Source organism: Labeo rohita, chromosome 19 (genome assembly GCF_022985175.1).
Source record: "Labeo rohita strain BAU-BD-2019 chromosome 19, IGBB_LRoh.1.0, whole genome shotgun sequence".
Lineage (NCBI taxonomy): Eukaryota > Metazoa > Chordata > Actinopteri > Cypriniformes > Cyprinidae > Labeo > Labeo rohita.
In genome coordinates, this window is record NC_066887.1 from 21,268,465 (window position 1) to 21,286,836 (window position 18,372).

An 18,372-nucleotide genomic window follows, 5' to 3' on the forward strand; every position below is an offset into this window, starting at 1 on the left:
CCAAAGCACTTGTTTAGATGCGAGCATGCCGAGCAGCCTGCAGTTATGACCCATTTCCCTCAGTTCAGTTGCACGTCTCTCGTCCCAGCGGTTTGAGCAGTGACAGAGCCCAGAGGGACTCACCCCTGGCACTGCTGTCAAAAGCCACCACTCAGATCCAGTATGGCAGCTACTGCACATTCAACCAGTTGCCCAGAAGCTCTCCATATATAAACACACACATAGACTACATGGTTTGGCAGGCAACATGGAATTAGTTTTCTAGTTTGACAAGGTCAATTATCTTCAAAAGAGCATTTCTTTTTGGGATCATTGGTTAAAATGAAATGTGTGATGCAGAGGCTCTCAACATGTTGCTGGAATCAAACTCGCTTAAAAATTGGATGTTGCAAATGAACCAAGAATGATCCAGTGGCTTCTTAGAGCGGATCTCCGTATTCTCTTGACCCTGGACCACAAAATCAGTCATAAAGGTCAATTTTTTGAAATCGTGATTTATACAATCTATGATGAATAAATATTAAGCTTTTAACTGATGTATGGTTTGTTAGAATAGGACAATATTTAGCTGATATTGTCCTATTCTATTTCAACTATTTGAAAATCAGGAATCTGATTCTGAGGAAAAGAAAACAAACAAAAACAAAACAAAAACACAAAATGAGGAAATAGTCTTTAAATTTGTCCAAATGAAGTTCTTAGCAATGCATATCACTAATCAAAATTTAGGTTTTAATATTTTTACAGTAGGAATTTACAAAATATCTTTATGGGCCCTTTACTTAATATTCAAATAATTTTTGGCATTTAAAAAAAAAAAAAAAAAAAAAACACCTACAAAATGAGTTGAAGATACAAAAAGCAGGAGTTCTGAAGTCAAAACGCTGAGCTAGACAAATTTCTTCGTATGGGTTTGAGCAGGTGAAACAGGAAACATTCATTGCCTGAGGGAGCCTATACTAAGAGCTCAAGGGTTATAAAAATGCAAATAGCAGTGATTTAAAATACACTTTAATACACAATTTTATAAAAACAAATAAAATTACATCACTTTAAAGAGGAATCACAATATTTACATGATACAAACAGTCTAAAACAAGCCAAACTTTCAACATCATAGCATTTAGTATGGACAATGGGACAAATATAATTATGTATTAATTGTTAGTAACACTGGTTAGTTTGTAAGCAGCTTCAGTTCTCCAGATAACTGAAAATACTTCGTGGTGGTCCTTTGGGTTTGACGGAGTTCCCGAGACATGGCCGCTTGGCAGCAGGGCTAAAAGCGTCCATCTGTCCTCTTTTCTTAATCTGAAATGTTAATTCAGTCATTTTTACTCAGAACAGATGTCATATTTAAAAAGCTTACAATACATCATTACACAAAACATTTATCTTAAGTCTTGAAGTAATAAGGCACCTGGACTTGTAGTGTCTTTAAAGAGAAGTTCACATGTAGAATGATCATTTAATTACCTCCATGTCACCCAAGATGTCTTTCTTCAGTCGCAAAGAAATTAAGTTTGAGAAAAACGTTCCATATAATGGACTTCAATGGAAGCCAAAAAGTTGGGAGGTCCAAATTGCAGTTTTAATTAATTGCATTTCAATGCAATTTGTGGTTAATAATTATATAAATTTGTATTTTTCTTGACAGATCGTTTTGCTAGGTAAGACCCTTATTCCTTGGCTGGGATGTGTAGAGCCCTTTGAAGCTACACTGAAACTACAATTTGGACCTTCAACCCGTTGGCCACCACTGAAGTCCACTACATGAAGAAAAATCCTGGAATGTTTTTCTCAAAAGCCTTCATTTATTTTCGACTGAAGAGAGACATACATGAACATCTTGGATGACATGGGGGTAAGTAAATAATCAGGAAATGTTCATTCTGGAAGTAAACTTCTCCTTTAATTAACAATCATTCTAAGACTACAGCTCCATCCGGTGGTTGAACTATTAACTACATTCAAGAATCAAGAATATCAGCATTTCTTTTGGTTATACTCCCTTTCCATACATTTTATTCTAACTCCTACCACAAAAAACTTAAATCAAACAAAGTACCTGTTTTTTAGGCCCCTCTGATGCAGGTGGCTCTTTTTCCGGTGACAGGGTTTGGAATAGGAAACCTCGTGAGTTACGAGGGGCCAAGGGGTTGCTGTCAGAGATGCTGGCTAACTTTTGCAACATTGCTTGAGGTTGACTGAGTAATGAGCCTCTCTTGACCTGGAGATAATGTACAAGTCAAAAGATTACAAATCTGTGACAGTATTTCCTTTTAAAAGCAATTTAAACAAGCTGACAGTTGCATTGGTATAAGAAATGCTACAAAACAACACACTAATAAACTAAAATTTTCACAGGTAGCAGAGAACAGCATGATGGAGTGTGCTGTGGGTACTGACCACAGTGGGCTGAAATGGCTTTCGGAACTGGTTGGTATTGGGAGCCGCCTTCTCTTGCAGAGGAACAGCTGGAGTATCTGTAAACAGGTGAAAAAAGCCTTTAGTATCTTCATAGGCAGTAGTTTTAGAAGTGTATCCATCACAGAAAATGTCCATCACAGAGCTAACAAATAGGGCCCTATGAAATTATTTCTTCCCAATTTTCGTGTTTTTTCCCCAAATTCCTTTAAAAAAAAAAAAAAAAAAAAAAAAAAAAAAACTTTTGATTCAGTTTTAAATATTATTCAATTATTAATATTGATTAATAATTAAATTTTACAGGGCTCAACGCTAAGGATTTTTTCTGCTGGCCCAGTCAGGCAAGCGGTTAAAATTTTCACTGGCCCTGCCACAAAAAACAGAAGAAACAAAATAGCTGCTGTTATCAGTGTTTTTGACCCATGCTATCTTTTATTTGAATAAATAAGCTTATATGACATTAATATGATCGGGCACTCCTTACTGTCGAGCCCTGTTTTATTAATCAAAAACCATGTCCAACTAATTAAAATCATGCAATTTACACAATTAAACAGCAATTTATTAAAAGTAAAAATAAATAAATAAATAAATAAATAAATAAATAATAATGAAAAAAAAAAAAAAAAAAAAAAAATTACATTACGGCCCTATGAACTGTTTTCCCCCCTCAAATTCAAATTTGATTTTTTACCAAATTTTATTAATCAAAATAATCTCTAAATAATTGATTTTATAGAAAATGTATCATTTTATTTTATCATTTTTTTTTCTTTTTTTTTTTTTTTAACAGAAACACTAAAAATACTTTCTAGTAAAATAGTACTACTGTCTTTACATTAGGTAATATATTTCGGTCATCGGTTGCTGTGAATTTTCTGTTTGTATATGAAGTGACTAGGGCTGCCCCCGACTAAAGATATTCCTAGTCGACTAACACTCCTGCATTTTAGCGATTAGTCGAATAATCGTTCATTTATGATATTAATATAATTATAACTTGCGTATATACAAGGAAAGGTACAGTCCAAGTTGAAGTTTAACACTTCCATATGACAGAAAATGCTAAAGCATGATATTAGCGCGTTCAAAATGAAAATTAAGCGCTTAAAACAGAATAGTAAAGCGTTTAAAGTATACAGCGCTTACAGACACAAAAATCAGTGGCCGGAATGTTATAGGCTAATTATAACATAAAAACAGCAATCAGACTGCCTGTGCATTTTAATAATTTATTATCAAAAATACAAACTGTAGCAAAAACGCTGTTTGGTATAAAAATACAGTGGAAAATTAATATAATTTTTATATTGTTCAAAAGGAAAATTAACAAAAACGAACAATTTAATAAATGCACATGGCACATCGCACAACGCCTAAACTTAGAATAAAAAAAGAAGGCGGCAAACAAATTAACAGCCTAAGTATTTGATTGAATTGTTTAGAACAACTATATTTAAGACAAAATGTGGAACAAATAATTTAAAGAACACTAATACAAATCAAAAATATCAGAGCAAAGCCGCAAACTGCCATTAAGACGACGGATGAGTCTTGACCTGAAACAACAAATTGCAAACATCAGACTAATTTTTCTAACAGAATAAAAAACAACTTCTGCATTATATAAAAACGAATAAATAGAAATAATATGTATTTATTTATTTGAATAAAAATACCCGTTTTTTTTTAATAGCCTAACGGATAGCAAACAGAAACACTACAAAAAGGAAATTAAGCATTCTTACCTAAGCTTTCAATTCGATTTTATTTTTTTCATATTATGTGAGAGGAACACCAGCTTGTCCACATTGTTGGGAAGAAGAGAGCTTCTCGACTTGTTCACAATGAAGCCGGCCTTTGAAAAGATGCGCTCTGATGGAGTGGATGTGGAAGGGATACAGTGGAGGCGTTTAGCTGCTTCGACTTTTTAAAATGATCCCACACTTTGGACTTTTTTCCTGACATAATTATTAGCATCAGCCAGACACCTCTCCCACAAGTGCGCTTTGGTATACCGCGAGGCACGAGATCGCGTTGATCTCTCATTGCTTTGATGTCATACACTGACTGCACAGCCCCTGATTGCGTAATTTCACGTGATTTTTTTTGCGACTAACCGACTAATGAAAATGTATTCGACCAAGCCCTCTTCGTACCGACTAACGTTTAGTCGACTATTTGGGGGCAGCCCTAGAAGTGACTATCTTTTTCTCAAAAGAAACTGTAACATGCTCATGAAGCGACTCTCAAGAGGAGTTCTAGAAATAATTCTCGTGTTCATGTACTCATATATTGAGGCGGTAGAGGCTGAAAACACAGTGAGCGTAGTATTTGTGCAGTTAAAGAAACGGCTCGTCTATGCCATTCATTCACACAAACGCAGAACATGCAGGATTTATATTTAAATGGTATTTTTGCTGCTTAATATTCACAGACACTAGTTCATATCACGGTTTAATTTAAGTGTAATGACCTACTTTTGATTCATTCATTCAAAATTTGGCAAATTCCGTGTTATACAATAAATTCCATTTTTAAGCCTGAATTCTGTCTGCGTTTTCCACATCGTGAAAATCATAGGGCCTTACAAAAAAAATTAAATCAACCAACACTACCGTCTTAAATACTGTCAGAAAATCTCAGTGCATGCGAGTACCTCTCTTCTGAAGGGTCTTAGCAGTTAGCTTCTTGGCTAGCTTCATAAATTGACTGTCCTCTTCATCAATCTTTTCTTCATCATCTGCATCCTCCACTCCCTTTTTGGCCCGAGCTTCAGTCTACAGAACAGAATCCAAATCAGACACATGCACACAAGCATGAACACAAAACAATTTTCTTTCCTACACACACCTGTTCTCTCATCCACTGTTCCCTCTCTAGTCGTTCTTTACGTCTTTGTAACTCCAGTTGATCGACTTCTTCATCTTCCTCTTCCTCATCTCCATCAGGACCCATTCCACCAAATTCAAAGTTGTCATCTGGTCAAAAAAAAAAAAAAAAAAAAAAAAAAAAAACACTACATGAAAACATGTCAGACACATCTACTCCAGTTAGCTGCTACAATGACTTTCGTCAATGACGCTTGTCATACTGAGAAGTGGTATCCAGTTCACAAGCTGAACTCACCAATATTTTTCCAGCGGAAACGGCGAGCTCGTCCAGGTCCATCCGAATGCAGATCTCCATCAGCGAGGTAACGCTCCTGATAAAGCCGCAGTTTTCGCTTATCATCATCCAAGACCTGCTTCCTGTAGGGAGAGCATAATGATCCTTCTCTTCCTAGTGAAAGACTTTGACAGTCTATACAACAAGTACAGTTATTTCTAAAAGCAATTAGGTTTGAGGCATTTAAAACACTTGACTGATCACGGGCTTCAACAGATGTACCCAACTTAGTTTTGTTAAATAGGTTGGCTCCCCCATGTGGCACATTGATGTTACAACAATTTCAACCAGCAGATAAGCTCACTTGTGCAGTCAACTGTAAACTGCAAAGCTACCAAACAAGCATTTCAGCCGCTTGCAACTAGGAAACAAGTACTCGCCTGTTCCACCACCTACTGAAAGAGCAACTCGAAATCAGTGGCAGATTAAGATAACATTCCTTACATGTGAATCTTGTTAACTTGGTCCATCAGTTCCTCATCTGATGGCAAATCTTCCTGTATCTCCTCCTCCTCGTATTCATCACCACCATCGTCATCCTCATCCTCACTGCCCACATCACTGCCAGACAACTCTGCCTCGGAATCCACAAACTCTGCTAAACGGCTGTTGGAGACAAATAACATGTATATCAATACAAACACATAAAATTACTGTCATGTAAAATAAACTAAACATAAACAAATGTCTTTGAAAAATCAAAAATAGACATACATTTTCTTTTTGCCAGGGCGTCGACCAAAGACCGCTTCCCGTTCCTCTTCCTGCTCCTCCTCCTCTTCATTCTCACTTTCCTCTTCTTCTTCAGCATCTGATTTATCCTCATTTTCATCCTTAAATTAAAAACAGTTTACATCACTAATAACAACTACAGGAAAACATTCACAATTACAGCAGTGTGTCAAGGCCCGTTTTTTTTTGTGTGTGCTTAAAACACTCCCCCATTTTCTGGACGAACAGGTAGTCCCACCCTAAACCCACACCACTGGTTGAACTAATGTTGGCACATTCGGAAAGGTAACAAACATATTCTTCAAGATCTTTTATCTGTCGAGTACCTTTTCACTGAGGCTGTCTACATCTGACAGGAGCCGGAACTCGCAGTCACCTTCCTCCTCCTCCTCTTGTTCCTCAATTATGTTCTTGTTCCTAAGAGAACAGTTTGAAAGTATAAAGCATTTAGTATTGAGTAAATAATAAGTCTATAAATCCACGTCCATTGATTATAGCTTAGTACCTGTTTGCTTCTGATGGCTTTTCAAAGGCAGGACTTGAGACCGATCGCAGCGACGAAGCAGCTAGAAAGAGATTAAATATAATTTATTACATACAAAACTTAAGTATCTTTAAAACCCCAGTATAAACTAAACAAGACTTACATGGGCTTCCTGTGAACTTGCCAGAACAGAGAGCCAACAGCTGGTCCATGTCTGCCTCTGAGCTGCCTTGACTCTCCCCTCTTTGCTCTTCTGGCTCCAAGGTGTTCTTCTCTTTGGGCTTGACGACTGGCTCTTCAGGCTGTGTGGCAAAAGCTCCAGAGCACAAGCCCAGCAGCTCATCCTCTGCTGCAGGCTGAGAAGCCCTTGGCTGGGTCTGCCCTGTTCCGAAGCCCCCTGAGCAAAGCCCTAGGAGCTCACCCATGTTTGCGTCCATGGCGTTTTCATCCAGACTGTCTAGTATAAGCTGGCGTTTGTGCGAACGGCTAGGCGCACCACGGGGACCGACGTTTAAGAAGCCATCAGCATCCAGTAGCTGGGAGTGGGTGTCCTCCTCCAGTGAGAAGCGACCCTGGGAGTCCCCAGCCGGAGGGAGGGCAGACTCACTCGGGGAAGAGGGAGCATAAAGGTCTTGAGAATCCTCCACAGGGAGGGAGAGAGAGGGTTCGGACATCTTACCTGAACTCTGAAAAAGGAGAAGATTATTGATAAATATTTAGTGCGTGTTAAATTCAATCACAGCTATCAGATTTGGTCAAAAATATCTTAATTTGTGTTCTGAAGATGAACGAAGGAATCTTCATTTTTGGGTGAACTATCCAAGAGACCCTCACCTTTGAAGCAGAGCCAAGGAAGCTGGATCTAAACAGGCAGGGAGATGGGGAGCGGAACGCACTGTTGGACAGGCCTCTGCCTGCAGCTCTATTGACTGGTTGGTACGATGGGATCATTGAGCCCATCAGCTCGAAGCTACTGTTATGACTGCTGTCCTTAGCCAATGAAAGAGCATCATCCTCCTCTGTGAAAAGAACCAAATTTCAGTCTGATTTCACATATATTTGATACTACCAATACTAAAAATGTGACCATTTGTCCAAGCACTAGGTATAATTAAAGTTGCAAGCAACGTTGAAAGGGCCCTCGCACCCAGGCTCACCAACCACCCTGTGACTTTAGGCAAACAGCAAACGGTGGGCAATATGCTTTTAAAGTGGTTAACAGAGAAGGAATGTGTCAAATTCATTTATATGTGCCAAACTTCCTGCTGCCACCTGGTTGCACTATGATTATAACTGAATATTGATGTGTGTATGTCTTCAGGCCAGAACTTCTATTGGACGTAAAGTTTGGTGCATATTAAACATGGTATGTTTGAGTTAGTGTAAAACATGACATTTCCTTCTGCCAGCCGGCGGTGCTGTGGTTATAACAGAATATTGATGTGCAATCATTTTCAGGGCAGGACTCAGGGGCAGATCAGACATTGTATAGCTAAGTAACAACAACTTCCTTTTCCATGGTGAAACATCTACATTTCTCAGGCCGCCACAGACACACCCTTTAACGAAACCTCAAGATCTTCATAATTTATCTTTGCAAAGGCCTTGAGATAGGACTAACCAAATATAATGTTAATGTCATTAAATCTCAAGTAGAAGTTTTTTTACAGACTAAAACATGTCACTTCCTGTTGCCAGCAGGTGGCACTATAATTATAACTGAATATGGGCATGTGCTCAGGTCTGGAGTCTTATCAAACATGTGAAGTCCAGGGAAGATCAGACATTGTACGGCAGAGTTATAACAACTTCCTTTTTCATGGCGAAACATTGAAATTTGTCAGGCCCCCACGGACACGCCCTTCAACAAAAACTCAAGATCTTCACATTTTCACTTCATAAAGGGCTTTCGATTGGACTGACCAAATGTGGTCTGAAAAAAAAAAAAAAAAAAAAAAAAAAAAAAAAAAAAACATACATATATATCTCTAGGAGGAGTTCGTTAGTACGACACCTGAAAATGGCATAAAAAAAAATGTCTGGAAAATTTAAAATAACTGACTTCCTGTTGGGATTCTACTTTTTTGTAGGTATTTGTGTGTTACATGTCTACTGAATTTCAATATGTGAAACGCAGCTTGAGGGGCACGTCATTGAACTTTGTGGCGCTATCGAGCCATTTTGTCACACCTACTTCTGAAACTAATATCAGATGTAAATTTTCATTTTTTGTGGGGTGTGCAAAATTTCATGCATGTTTACGCCCTCAAAAATGTGATTCATTTTAGAGAAGAATCGGAAGAATAATAATAAACAGAGCAAATCCCACAGGGTCCTCGCACCATCGGTGCTCGGATCCTAATAACTTAAATACGAAACAGTAAAATAAAGAGTGTTTGATGTCCATACAGACTAACCCATTTTATTGTCAGCTTCATGGCCAGCTGCGCCTAATCTTCTTACACCATCCCTAGGCACAAAAGGATATTCAGTTAGTATGGACTACAGAAAGTCTGCTGCAGCCCAATTAGGAAACATACACATACCCTGTGCGGGAACAGGAGTTGCCAGCAAACAGCATTAATGTTCCATCAGTGTCTGCTGGGGTTGGAGAAGGACTTTTGAAGCCTGGGGAGGGGCATGTTTTCACTGAAACTTCATCTTCACCTTCCTCTTTGTCTACTGCCTCTTCTCCCTCGTCTCCTCCTTCCTCTTCATCATCTCCACCATTGCCCAACAAATCATCAACATCCTAAAAATTGGAATGGAAGAACAAAAATTAAATCAATGACTATAAAATGAGAAAAGTATTATTTTAAAACAATTTCTCTAGATCTTTTACTATATTGACCAACACAAGAAAATCCCAAAGTGATGCTTATTTCAGTACCTCTTCATCCTCTGACTCCGTCATCTCTGCTTCCTCTTCTTCCTCACAATCCTCATTGTCAAGGCGATGCAGAGCAGCTCTGCGCTCCCTCTCTTCCTTCCTGCGGATGGCCATGGCTTGTTGCAAGCGAGATTTCAACAGTACCAGTTTCTCACCTACAAAGATACAAACAAGTATTATTGAAAAACACATTAAACCCGCTTCCATAACTGCAAATCAAAGAACTAGTTGTGACTGTACCTGGTTTGACATTTGCAGGCTCATCTTCTCCCTCATTGACAGTTATTGTGATTGATTCCGAACGTAGTTCTTCCTGTCCCGAGGGGGCGCTGTCTTTCCTCACCACATTAAGCTGCAACGTGCGCTCCCTTTTAGGACGAGGAGCAGGCTGGATGTGCTTCATGAAGCGTTCCTGTAGTGCTTTCAAAGCTAAATAACACGCAAGAATCAATCAATCAATCTTCAAAGGGTGAAGGAAATTTAAAAAGTGATGATAATCTAAAAATCTCACCTGAGTTTTCCTGAGGTGGTTCCAACTGGACAAAAGCCCCATCATCTGCACACAACTTCGCCACAGGAGGAGGATCTAGTCCAAGCTCTCTTAATCTGGCTAGTTTATCCTTGCGAGGTTTAGGCATCTGATCAGCAGTCTGGACCTGATCAACTGAGTCCTGTTGCTTTTCTTGCTCCTTGTCTGAATGTTGTTCACTTGTCTCAATAGGAGTTTCTTTCTCTTGACCCACAGGTTTGGGTTCGTCAGTGCTTGTGTCATGTTCTACTTCGTTTTCAGCTTCATTTGAGGTCTGTGGGTTGCTATCATTGGTGTTGCTATCATTGCTGGTGTCTGCTTGAGGTAGGGATGTGGTGAAAGACTGGTTATCCAGAGATGATTCTGTTGGAGGGCTTGAGTCGTGCTCAGATCTTGTGGCTTGATCTGGAGGTGGTTGTGTAGTGCTTTCCAAAATACAAGCCTGGTACTTGGCAGACCTTGAGGACAAGTGAAAATAGATTATATTGGTTATTTTCACTGTATGAAAGTATACAGAAGATAAATTAGTTGATTAGTGATCTCATACTTGAGCAAAGCCATGGCACGACCTTCTGGACGAGGTCTTCTTTTGAAGAACTGGTCGATACTTTTGGGCTCTGGCATGTAATATGGTAGATTGAGCCTAGACTCTGCAAATGTGTAAAAGAAAGCAGTGTCAGTACAAAATACAGTAAAAGAGTAATATTGTGAAATATTATTACAACTGTTTTCTTTAATACATTTTATAATTATAATTGGTCATTTGCTCCTATGATGGCAAAGCTGATTTTTCAATAGTCATTACTCTGTTCTTCAGAAATCGTGGAAACTGTGATACATGAATAGAAAATTCAAATGAACAGCATTCATTTGAAATGAAAAACTTCTGTAAGAACCATATCTGTTATTCCGAATTTGATTTTGCTACAATTTAAGTCTGACTATAGTGTTGTCACGATATTGGAATTTCTAACTTCGATACGATACCTTGAAAAATATCGATATTCGATACCATTTTCGATACCACGAAAACTGCCACAATATTAAGGGGGTACTTTTTTCATTTAAAGATAAATATAACAAATCTAGAACATGACAATGAGGTATATTTTACATGAACAAAAATGTTTTGAGGTACTACACTGCTACAGCCCTGTTCAGCTTCTTAGCTTCATTTGAGTTTGCTTCATACTTTCTTTGCTGTTCAAATGCAGCTGGTAGTGTAGGTTGTGAGCGTGTTGTTTTTGTTGCAGGTCGAGTCTTATCTTCTTTCTAGTGCCAAACTTTAACAAACTTTTTTTTTTGTTTTGTTTTTAGACCACACTTTTAAAATGAACTGAACTATCTAACTAATCTTAGAACTTAAGCTAATGGTAATAGATATGTGTTAACATTAGTTAACATGAATAAACAATAAAAAATATTTCCAAAACATTTATTAATCTTAGTTAAAAGTTAATTTAAACTAACATTTACTAATACATGAACTAATTAAAATCCAAAGTTCTATCTGTTAATATTTTTTCATTGGACCAGAGCTAACATGATCCGTTGTCTTTTTATTACCTACCGTTATCAAAGATTAAAATATACTGTAAGTAATGCATTGCTCATCGTTCACAAATGCTGGTTAATACATTAAAATTATTTGATGAACAGATTTTAATGCCGGAGTCACATATAATCACCAATCCACGCATGCAAACGTGCGTGCATCACACGCGAAAACAGTGCTCAGTTGCTCACTGGATCGACATCACGACAAATTGCAGAATTTAAGTAATAATTTTTTGAATAAAGTTAAATAAGCACAAGTTGATTTACATTAAATGTAGTAACAGAGCTACAGCAAGCGATTTTTAGTGTTATAAATCCGTTTGTCCTTTGAAACTTCCGCGTCTTCATTGAAATTGCGGGTCATGGTTGCTTAGCAACGGCAGACACCACGGAAGCGCAAGCTACAGAGCGCTTTGGAAAGAAGGAGAAATCGGTGCGTCTAGTGTTTTCCACACGTTTTTAGGCGCGATATGTGAACGGCCCCTTACGCTATTTAACCAGAGCGAATGAGACGAGACAGGCACTGCGGTCATCTGTGGTGTTTGTCAACACGCCTTTGGAGAGAAATGAAAGTGACAGCTCGGCTAGTATCGGTATATCGATACTTCGGGAAATTAGTATTGGTACCGTTCAAATATTTCAGTATCGATATTTATGGAAATATCGATATTTTTGACAACACTATCTGACTAAAGCATTTACATAACATTTTAAAAAGGCAAATAATTGTTTTAGTCTAAGTAAAATGAAACTTTTAAAGTGCATGTAGACGCACTTAGTGAGCCAAGCCTTTTAGCGCATAGTTGACGCAACTTCAGACTGACCTCGCACAAGTCTCTGACTCTCACTGTGAAGTTGCTTGATTGCCTCCTTGCTGGCTTTTGCTGCTTTCCTCTCCTGAAAACAATTTGTTCAGGAAAAGCAAGATTTGTTTTGTTGCACTCAATTAACAAAATCAATGAGATCGTATCACTATAATAAATAATCTCACCTTGCGTGGTGACCTGTTCTCTTGTTCCTCGTCTCCACTGAAGTCTGACAGATGAGGCTATAGTTACGTAATGAAAAATAACTATCAGTAACAGATTCAAATCCAGTGGAGACTTCAGACAGTCTAAGCATAAGTCCGTGCTTACTTTGTGTTTGGCCTTCTTTTTCACAGCTGATCGGATAGCATCTAGAGACTCTTCCTCTTCGCCTTCCAGTTGGTGTTCAGAGTCTTCCTCCAACTGGGCATCAAATAGATCAGAATCTCCGAGCAGACAGCCGCTGTCATTAAGTGCTTTGATTGGAAGGGCCTCCTTAAAAACAATAAAAGGAAACAATAGTGATTAAAAAGAATAAATGTAAAACTGTAAGTTGTTAAAATATATGTTGACTTCCAGAATAAAAAAATTCCTCAATTTCCTCAACCCCAATGTGATCAAAGATGTTCAAGTCTTTATTTTTAGTCGCCAAAAAAAAAATTTTGTTTTGTTTTTTTTTAAGGGTAAACGTTACAGAATTTTTCTCCATATAGTGGACTTCAATGGAGATCAAAGGATTAAAGGTCCAAATTGCAATGCAGTTTCAAAGCAGCTTCAAACACAATCCCAGCCGAGGAATAAAGGTCTTATCTAGCAAAACAATCGGTTACTTTCTCAACACAGAAATTTACATACTTTAACCACAAATTCTCATCTTGCACTAGCCTGAGCTCATGCATTACATAATCATTTTGGAAAGGTCACACATGATGTAGTAAAGTCAAATGCTGTCAGACGAAGTTGGAGGAGAAAAGATGAAATGTAGAGTTTTCACCCTACGTAGGGTTCCTTTTTGAAGAGCTGACACAGACGAAGGACTAACCACACGTGACCTTTCCAATATGATAATGTAATGCATGAAGTCGAGCATTTGTGGTTAAAAAGTATATACATTTTTATTTTTTGTAAAGTGACTGATTGTTTGCTACACAAGACCCTTATTCCTCAACTGGGATTGTGTAGAGCCCTTTAAAGCTGCATTGAAACTGCAGATTGGACCTTCAAACAGTTGGCAACCACTAAAGTCCACTATATGGAGAAAAATCCCAGATTTTTTTTTTCCTCAAAAACTTATTTCTTTGCAACTGATGACAGAAAGAAATCAACACCTTGGATCACATGCAGGTGAGTAAATTATCAGGAAATTTTTATTCTAGAAATGAACTTCAAGTGTTCCAAGCACCCACCTCTGTTTTTTCTTTCAGCCGTTTTACAAGGGCAACATTGCGTTTCTCTTTTTCTTTGCGTCTTTGTGACTTCTCCCTCTTCTTCTTTGCTTCTTTTGGTTTGACCTGGACCTCCGCTTTCTCTGGCTCACTCTCATCGCTGTCCATTGAGATACGGGATACTCGTTTTCCTCGCTTCTTTTTGATGTTTTCGGATTCATTTGTCTTCGTCTCCTCGTCGCTGGACTCTGACAGGACCAGAGCATTTGCCATTCCAGTCTCTTCCTGCTCACCATCACTGTCACTGTCCTGCAGTGCTTTCCGAGAGCGTCCCTTCCGACTAACAGTGATATCTTCATCTGAATCTGGAACACAATGGTTGAATAAAGATCGGTTATCCCACATTATATTTTGTCACTGATCAGAAGTGTCAAAACATTCCTTTAGCTTATTCATCAACAAATACAAATGCATCAAATCCTCAAACAGTTGTTTCTCTACTACATATATATACACATACACATACACACACACACACACACACACACACATACATACATACATACATACAATAAGATCTTATCCAGCTTACCTTGTTGGTCTTCAGTGGCCATGTTGTTGTTGTCAATCACAGGCTCCTCCATTGGTGAGCCCATTCCACTATCTGAATCACTTTCAGCTGTTATTGCCTCAGCCAGATCTACAGGCTATAAAATATTTAACTTGCAATTAATGTTAATACTTATTTGACACATTTGTATTGCAAAAATAAAACCAGTTTATGTCTGAAACACACAAGAGAATGTAACTATAGCATTGTGACTAACGTTACATGCCATTTACGAGCACCACACTACAACTAGAAAGCAAATTTCACTGTATTTATTTTGCTGTAAACACTAAATAGGATATAATAAAAAGAACGTCGATCTTTTGCAATAATTAAGATATAAAAGAAAATAAAGTGTGCGCAATTCCTCTGGCCTTACGTTACAAAAGACAGGATGAATAGCTAGCTAAAGCTAACTAAACACAAATAACCTGTTGAATTAATTCAAAATCTTTATCAGCTGTTGGGTGAATTAGTTGTCAACTAGTATTCGTTCACCAAATGTAGTCATTTTGCATCAATTTTGTAAGTAATTTATTGTTATTTTGCTCTGATACGTTACCCGCTCAGACAGAAGAGAGCTCATCTTAGGTCGTGTCTTGAGTTTTATTCGGTAAAAAACGACATCAATCGCACGATGCTGTCCCTCAAACGGTGTATAAACGTAGAAAACGCTTTCTTTTTATCCAAAACGTCATAAAATCAAACTGTAAACGTTATTTTTATAATGCCAAAATGTATACATCCATCTCCCGCCCGATAGTGGTAAACGAATAGAACTTCACCCTTCGCGCGCTGAGCTCGAGCGCTTTTCTTTAACTGTCTCCGTCATTCTTTTCGAGCGTCGCTATTGGATGAACGGTTGTTAGGCGCTTTTGGGCTGTGCTGATTGGACAGGACGGTCAAAGCTGAAACACCAATAACGCGTCGGATTGGCCAATGCTGACTGTAAATGGACAACAACAGAGTTCTAGAAAATAAGGCAAGCTGCCATTTGGGGGCAGGATATTTCTGTGATAAAATATAAACGACCAGTCAAAGGTTTTTGAACAGTAGATTTTAAATGTTTTTTTGTTTTTTTTTAAGAATTATCTTCTGCTCACCAAGCCTGCTTTTTTATCCAAAGTACATCAAAAGCAGTAATATTGAGAAATAGTTCTACTATTAAAATAACTGCTTTCTATTTTAATTTATTTTAAAATGTAATTTATTCCTGTGATCAAAGCTAATTTTTTTTTTTTATTATTATTATTGAGTCATTCAAATTCTGAGGTTTACCATAGCCAGGAGGTGAACACAAACAAAAGGAGATACAAAATTACAATTAGGAAAAAAAAATAAAATAAACAATAAATAAATAATAGTAATAAAATAAAATACAAAAAGAAAGAAACATAAAACATGAAAATGTTTACATACATTAATACATTTAACAGCTTTCTTGTTTGTCAGATTGTAAATAGATTTTAGGTATTGCTTAACTTCTGATTCAAAATGAGAAACAATGGTTTATACTCGCCATACTTGCATATATGTACACTAAACTTTGCCAGCAAAAGCAACAGATTAATCAAATAATATTCCTTCTGGAATGACATGTCGTAAGTGAAAAAACCAAACAGAACATTTTCAAAACAAAGCTGAAAGCTGGGCATGATATGATCTCTAACAAATGAGCAGAAATCTGACCAAAAATTGACTGAGTAAGGACAACTCCAAAATAAATGAAAAAACGTTTCTGTGTGTAGACCACAAAATGTACATGGAGTATCAATATCACATTTAAATCTGTTTGCAAGGAAACTGTTACAGGGATAGTATTTATGAATGAGTTTGAAAGAAATTTCTTTTACTTTATTTGTGACTAAATATTTTTGAGGTAGTTTCTAGATTTTATGCCATATCAAACCATCAACACAGCTATTCCAGAAAGTTACAATAAGAGGTCTAGAGACAACATCCCTTTGAAAAAGGGCCCGAACCTGCCGATTATTGCGCTTAACAGAGGAAGAAGAAAAACAAACTCGACCAACAGCAGTGTCAACAGGATCTAAAGACTGCAGAGAAGATTGGGGACATGTATTTTTACAAAGCATTTTTAGCCCAGAGGGGACAGCATCCATAACTACAGCATATTCTTTAGGAGTGATTGGGATTGTAAATTTAGACAAAAATTCAGAATAAGTTAACAGAAGACCTTCTTGGTTGAAAAGTTGGCTCACCAAAACTATATCATTAGAAAACCAATTTTCAAAAAACAGTGATTTAGATTTATATAAGATATGTTTATTATTCCATATAAAACATCTATTAGGTGAGAAATTATCTTTATAAATTAAGTTCCAGGAGAGAAGCATTTGTTTGTGAAAACTGGATAACTTTAACGGAAGTTTAGAAATGCTGTAGTTACAAAGCAAAAGAAAATGAAGACCTCCAACCTGTGAAAAGATACAATGAGGAATGGTGTTCCATATACTAGTTGTTGTTGTTTTTTTAAATTGTTTGATCCAGTTAATTTTAAAAGTGTAATTAAGGGTGGTAAAATCTAAGAAGTTTAAACCTCCATTTTCAGTTGTGTTCATAACCACAGATTTCTTAATATAATGGGTTTTATTTTTCCATAAAAAATTGAAAAGCATATTATCAACAGTCTTGCAAGTATTCAAAGCTAATTTTTTAGCATCATTACTCCAGCCTAAAAAAAGTCTTCAGTGTCACATGATCTTTCATAAATCATTTTATGCTGATTTGCTGTTCAAGAAACATTTATTATTATCATCATCAATATTTAAAACAGTTGAGTACCATTTTTTTCAGGATTCCTTGATAAATAGAAAGATCCAAAGATAAGCATTTATCTGAAATAAAAAGCAAGCTTTGTTACATTATACACTATACCATTCAAAAGCTGTGAGTCAGTATATTTTTTTTTATTATAGAAATGAATACTTTTATTTAGCAAGGATGCTTTAAATTGACCAAAAGATGATAAACACATCTATAATCTATTTTTAAATAGATTTCTATTTCAGATAAATGCTCTTCTTCTGAAAAAGATTCTACTCAGCTGTTTTCAACATAATAATAATAAATGTTTTTTTGAGCAGCAAATCAGAATATTAGAATGATTTCTGAAAGTTCATGTGACTGGAGTAATGATGCTAAAAGTTCAGCTTTGAAATCACAGGAATAAATTATATTTTAAAATATATTCAGATAGAAAACAGCTATTTAAAAAAGTAAAAAAATATTTCAAAACTGTACTGTTTTTGCTGTAATTTGGATCGAATAAATGCAGGCTTGGTGAGCAGAAGAGACTTCTTTAAAAACATTAAAAAGATTAAGTACTGTTCAAAAACTTTTGACTGGTAGTGTGTGATCTACAGCAGCTTTCAGTATGCTTAGTACAAACTGCTAGGATAGCATATAAAGAGAAAGAGAACTAAAAAACAACGTTTTGAATGTTTGCCAATTATTAAACCTTTGCCTATCCACAGTTAATTTGGTATTAATCAATACACGTGTCAAATGTCACTTACAACTGAAATTAGTGGGCGCGCAGCAGGTTTTTCCTGGATTTATAGATGGTCAAATGAACTGCATTAATTTCAGTGCCATGAGCCGTTTTTAAAATCAAATTATGTAACAACACGCAACTTGATGAGTTTGTGGATCCGTGTACCTCACCGCCCAAACCTTTATCATTTTCCCTATGTGTGTCAATGTGCGCGTCCACCAACCGAATTTCGCGTCCCCGCGCATGCGCACTTACAAATCCCATGGA

At 37.0% G+C, this 18,372-nt stretch overlaps 1 protein-coding gene across 2 annotated transcripts; it reads right to left on the minus strand.

Annotated features, from left to right (window-relative positions):
• Nucleotides 1–1,001: 1,001 nt before the first annotated feature.
• LOC127182338 (claspin) lies at nucleotides 1,002–18,278 on the minus strand. 2 transcript variants are annotated; one of them, XM_051137605.1, is made up of 24 exons: nucleotides 18,128–18,278; nucleotides 14,571–14,685; nucleotides 14,000–14,343; nucleotides 12,924–13,088; nucleotides 12,779–12,835; nucleotides 12,612–12,684; nucleotides 10,778–10,880; nucleotides 10,213–10,688; nucleotides 9,942–10,130; nucleotides 9,702–9,856; nucleotides 9,358–9,563; nucleotides 9,229–9,281; nucleotides 7,646–7,830; nucleotides 6,975–7,497; nucleotides 6,833–6,893; nucleotides 6,654–6,744; nucleotides 6,310–6,428; nucleotides 6,040–6,201; nucleotides 5,557–5,678; nucleotides 5,281–5,408; nucleotides 5,087–5,207; nucleotides 2,410–2,486; nucleotides 2,069–2,230; nucleotides 1,002–1,311 (listed from the first exon to the last, which is right to left on the minus strand). In XM_051137605.1, the coding sequence occupies exons 2-24, from the start codon at nucleotides 14,632–14,634 to the stop codon at nucleotides 1,195–1,197; spliced, it is 3,753 nt and encodes a 1,250-aa protein (XP_050993562.1). In that variant the 5' UTR covers nucleotides 14,635–14,685; nucleotides 18,128–18,278; the 3' UTR covers nucleotides 1,002–1,194. The 2 variants fall into 2 exon arrangements, with proteins under 2 accessions (XP_050993562.1, XP_050993561.1); XM_051137604.1 differs by lacking the exon at nucleotides 18,128–18,278 and adding an exon at nucleotides 15,151–15,399.
• Nucleotides 18,279–18,372: the final 94 nt, after the last annotated feature.

What these genes read in the sequence shown, in the direction of transcription:
- LOC127182338 (XM_051137604.1), bottom strand. Translation starts at nt 15,174, where the DNA reads ATGAGCTCTCTTCTGTCTGAGCGG. An exon ending in ACCACCTCAGGAAAACTCAG is followed by an intron (nt 10,131 to 10,212) that starts GTGAGATTTTTA and finishes CGTGTTATTTAG; the next exon opens with CTTTGAAAGCACTACAGGAA. An exon ending in GCCTGCAAATGTCAAACCAG is followed by an intron (nt 9,857 to 9,941) that starts GTACAGTCACAA and finishes GTATCTTTGTAG; the next exon opens with GTGAGAAACTGGTACTGTTG.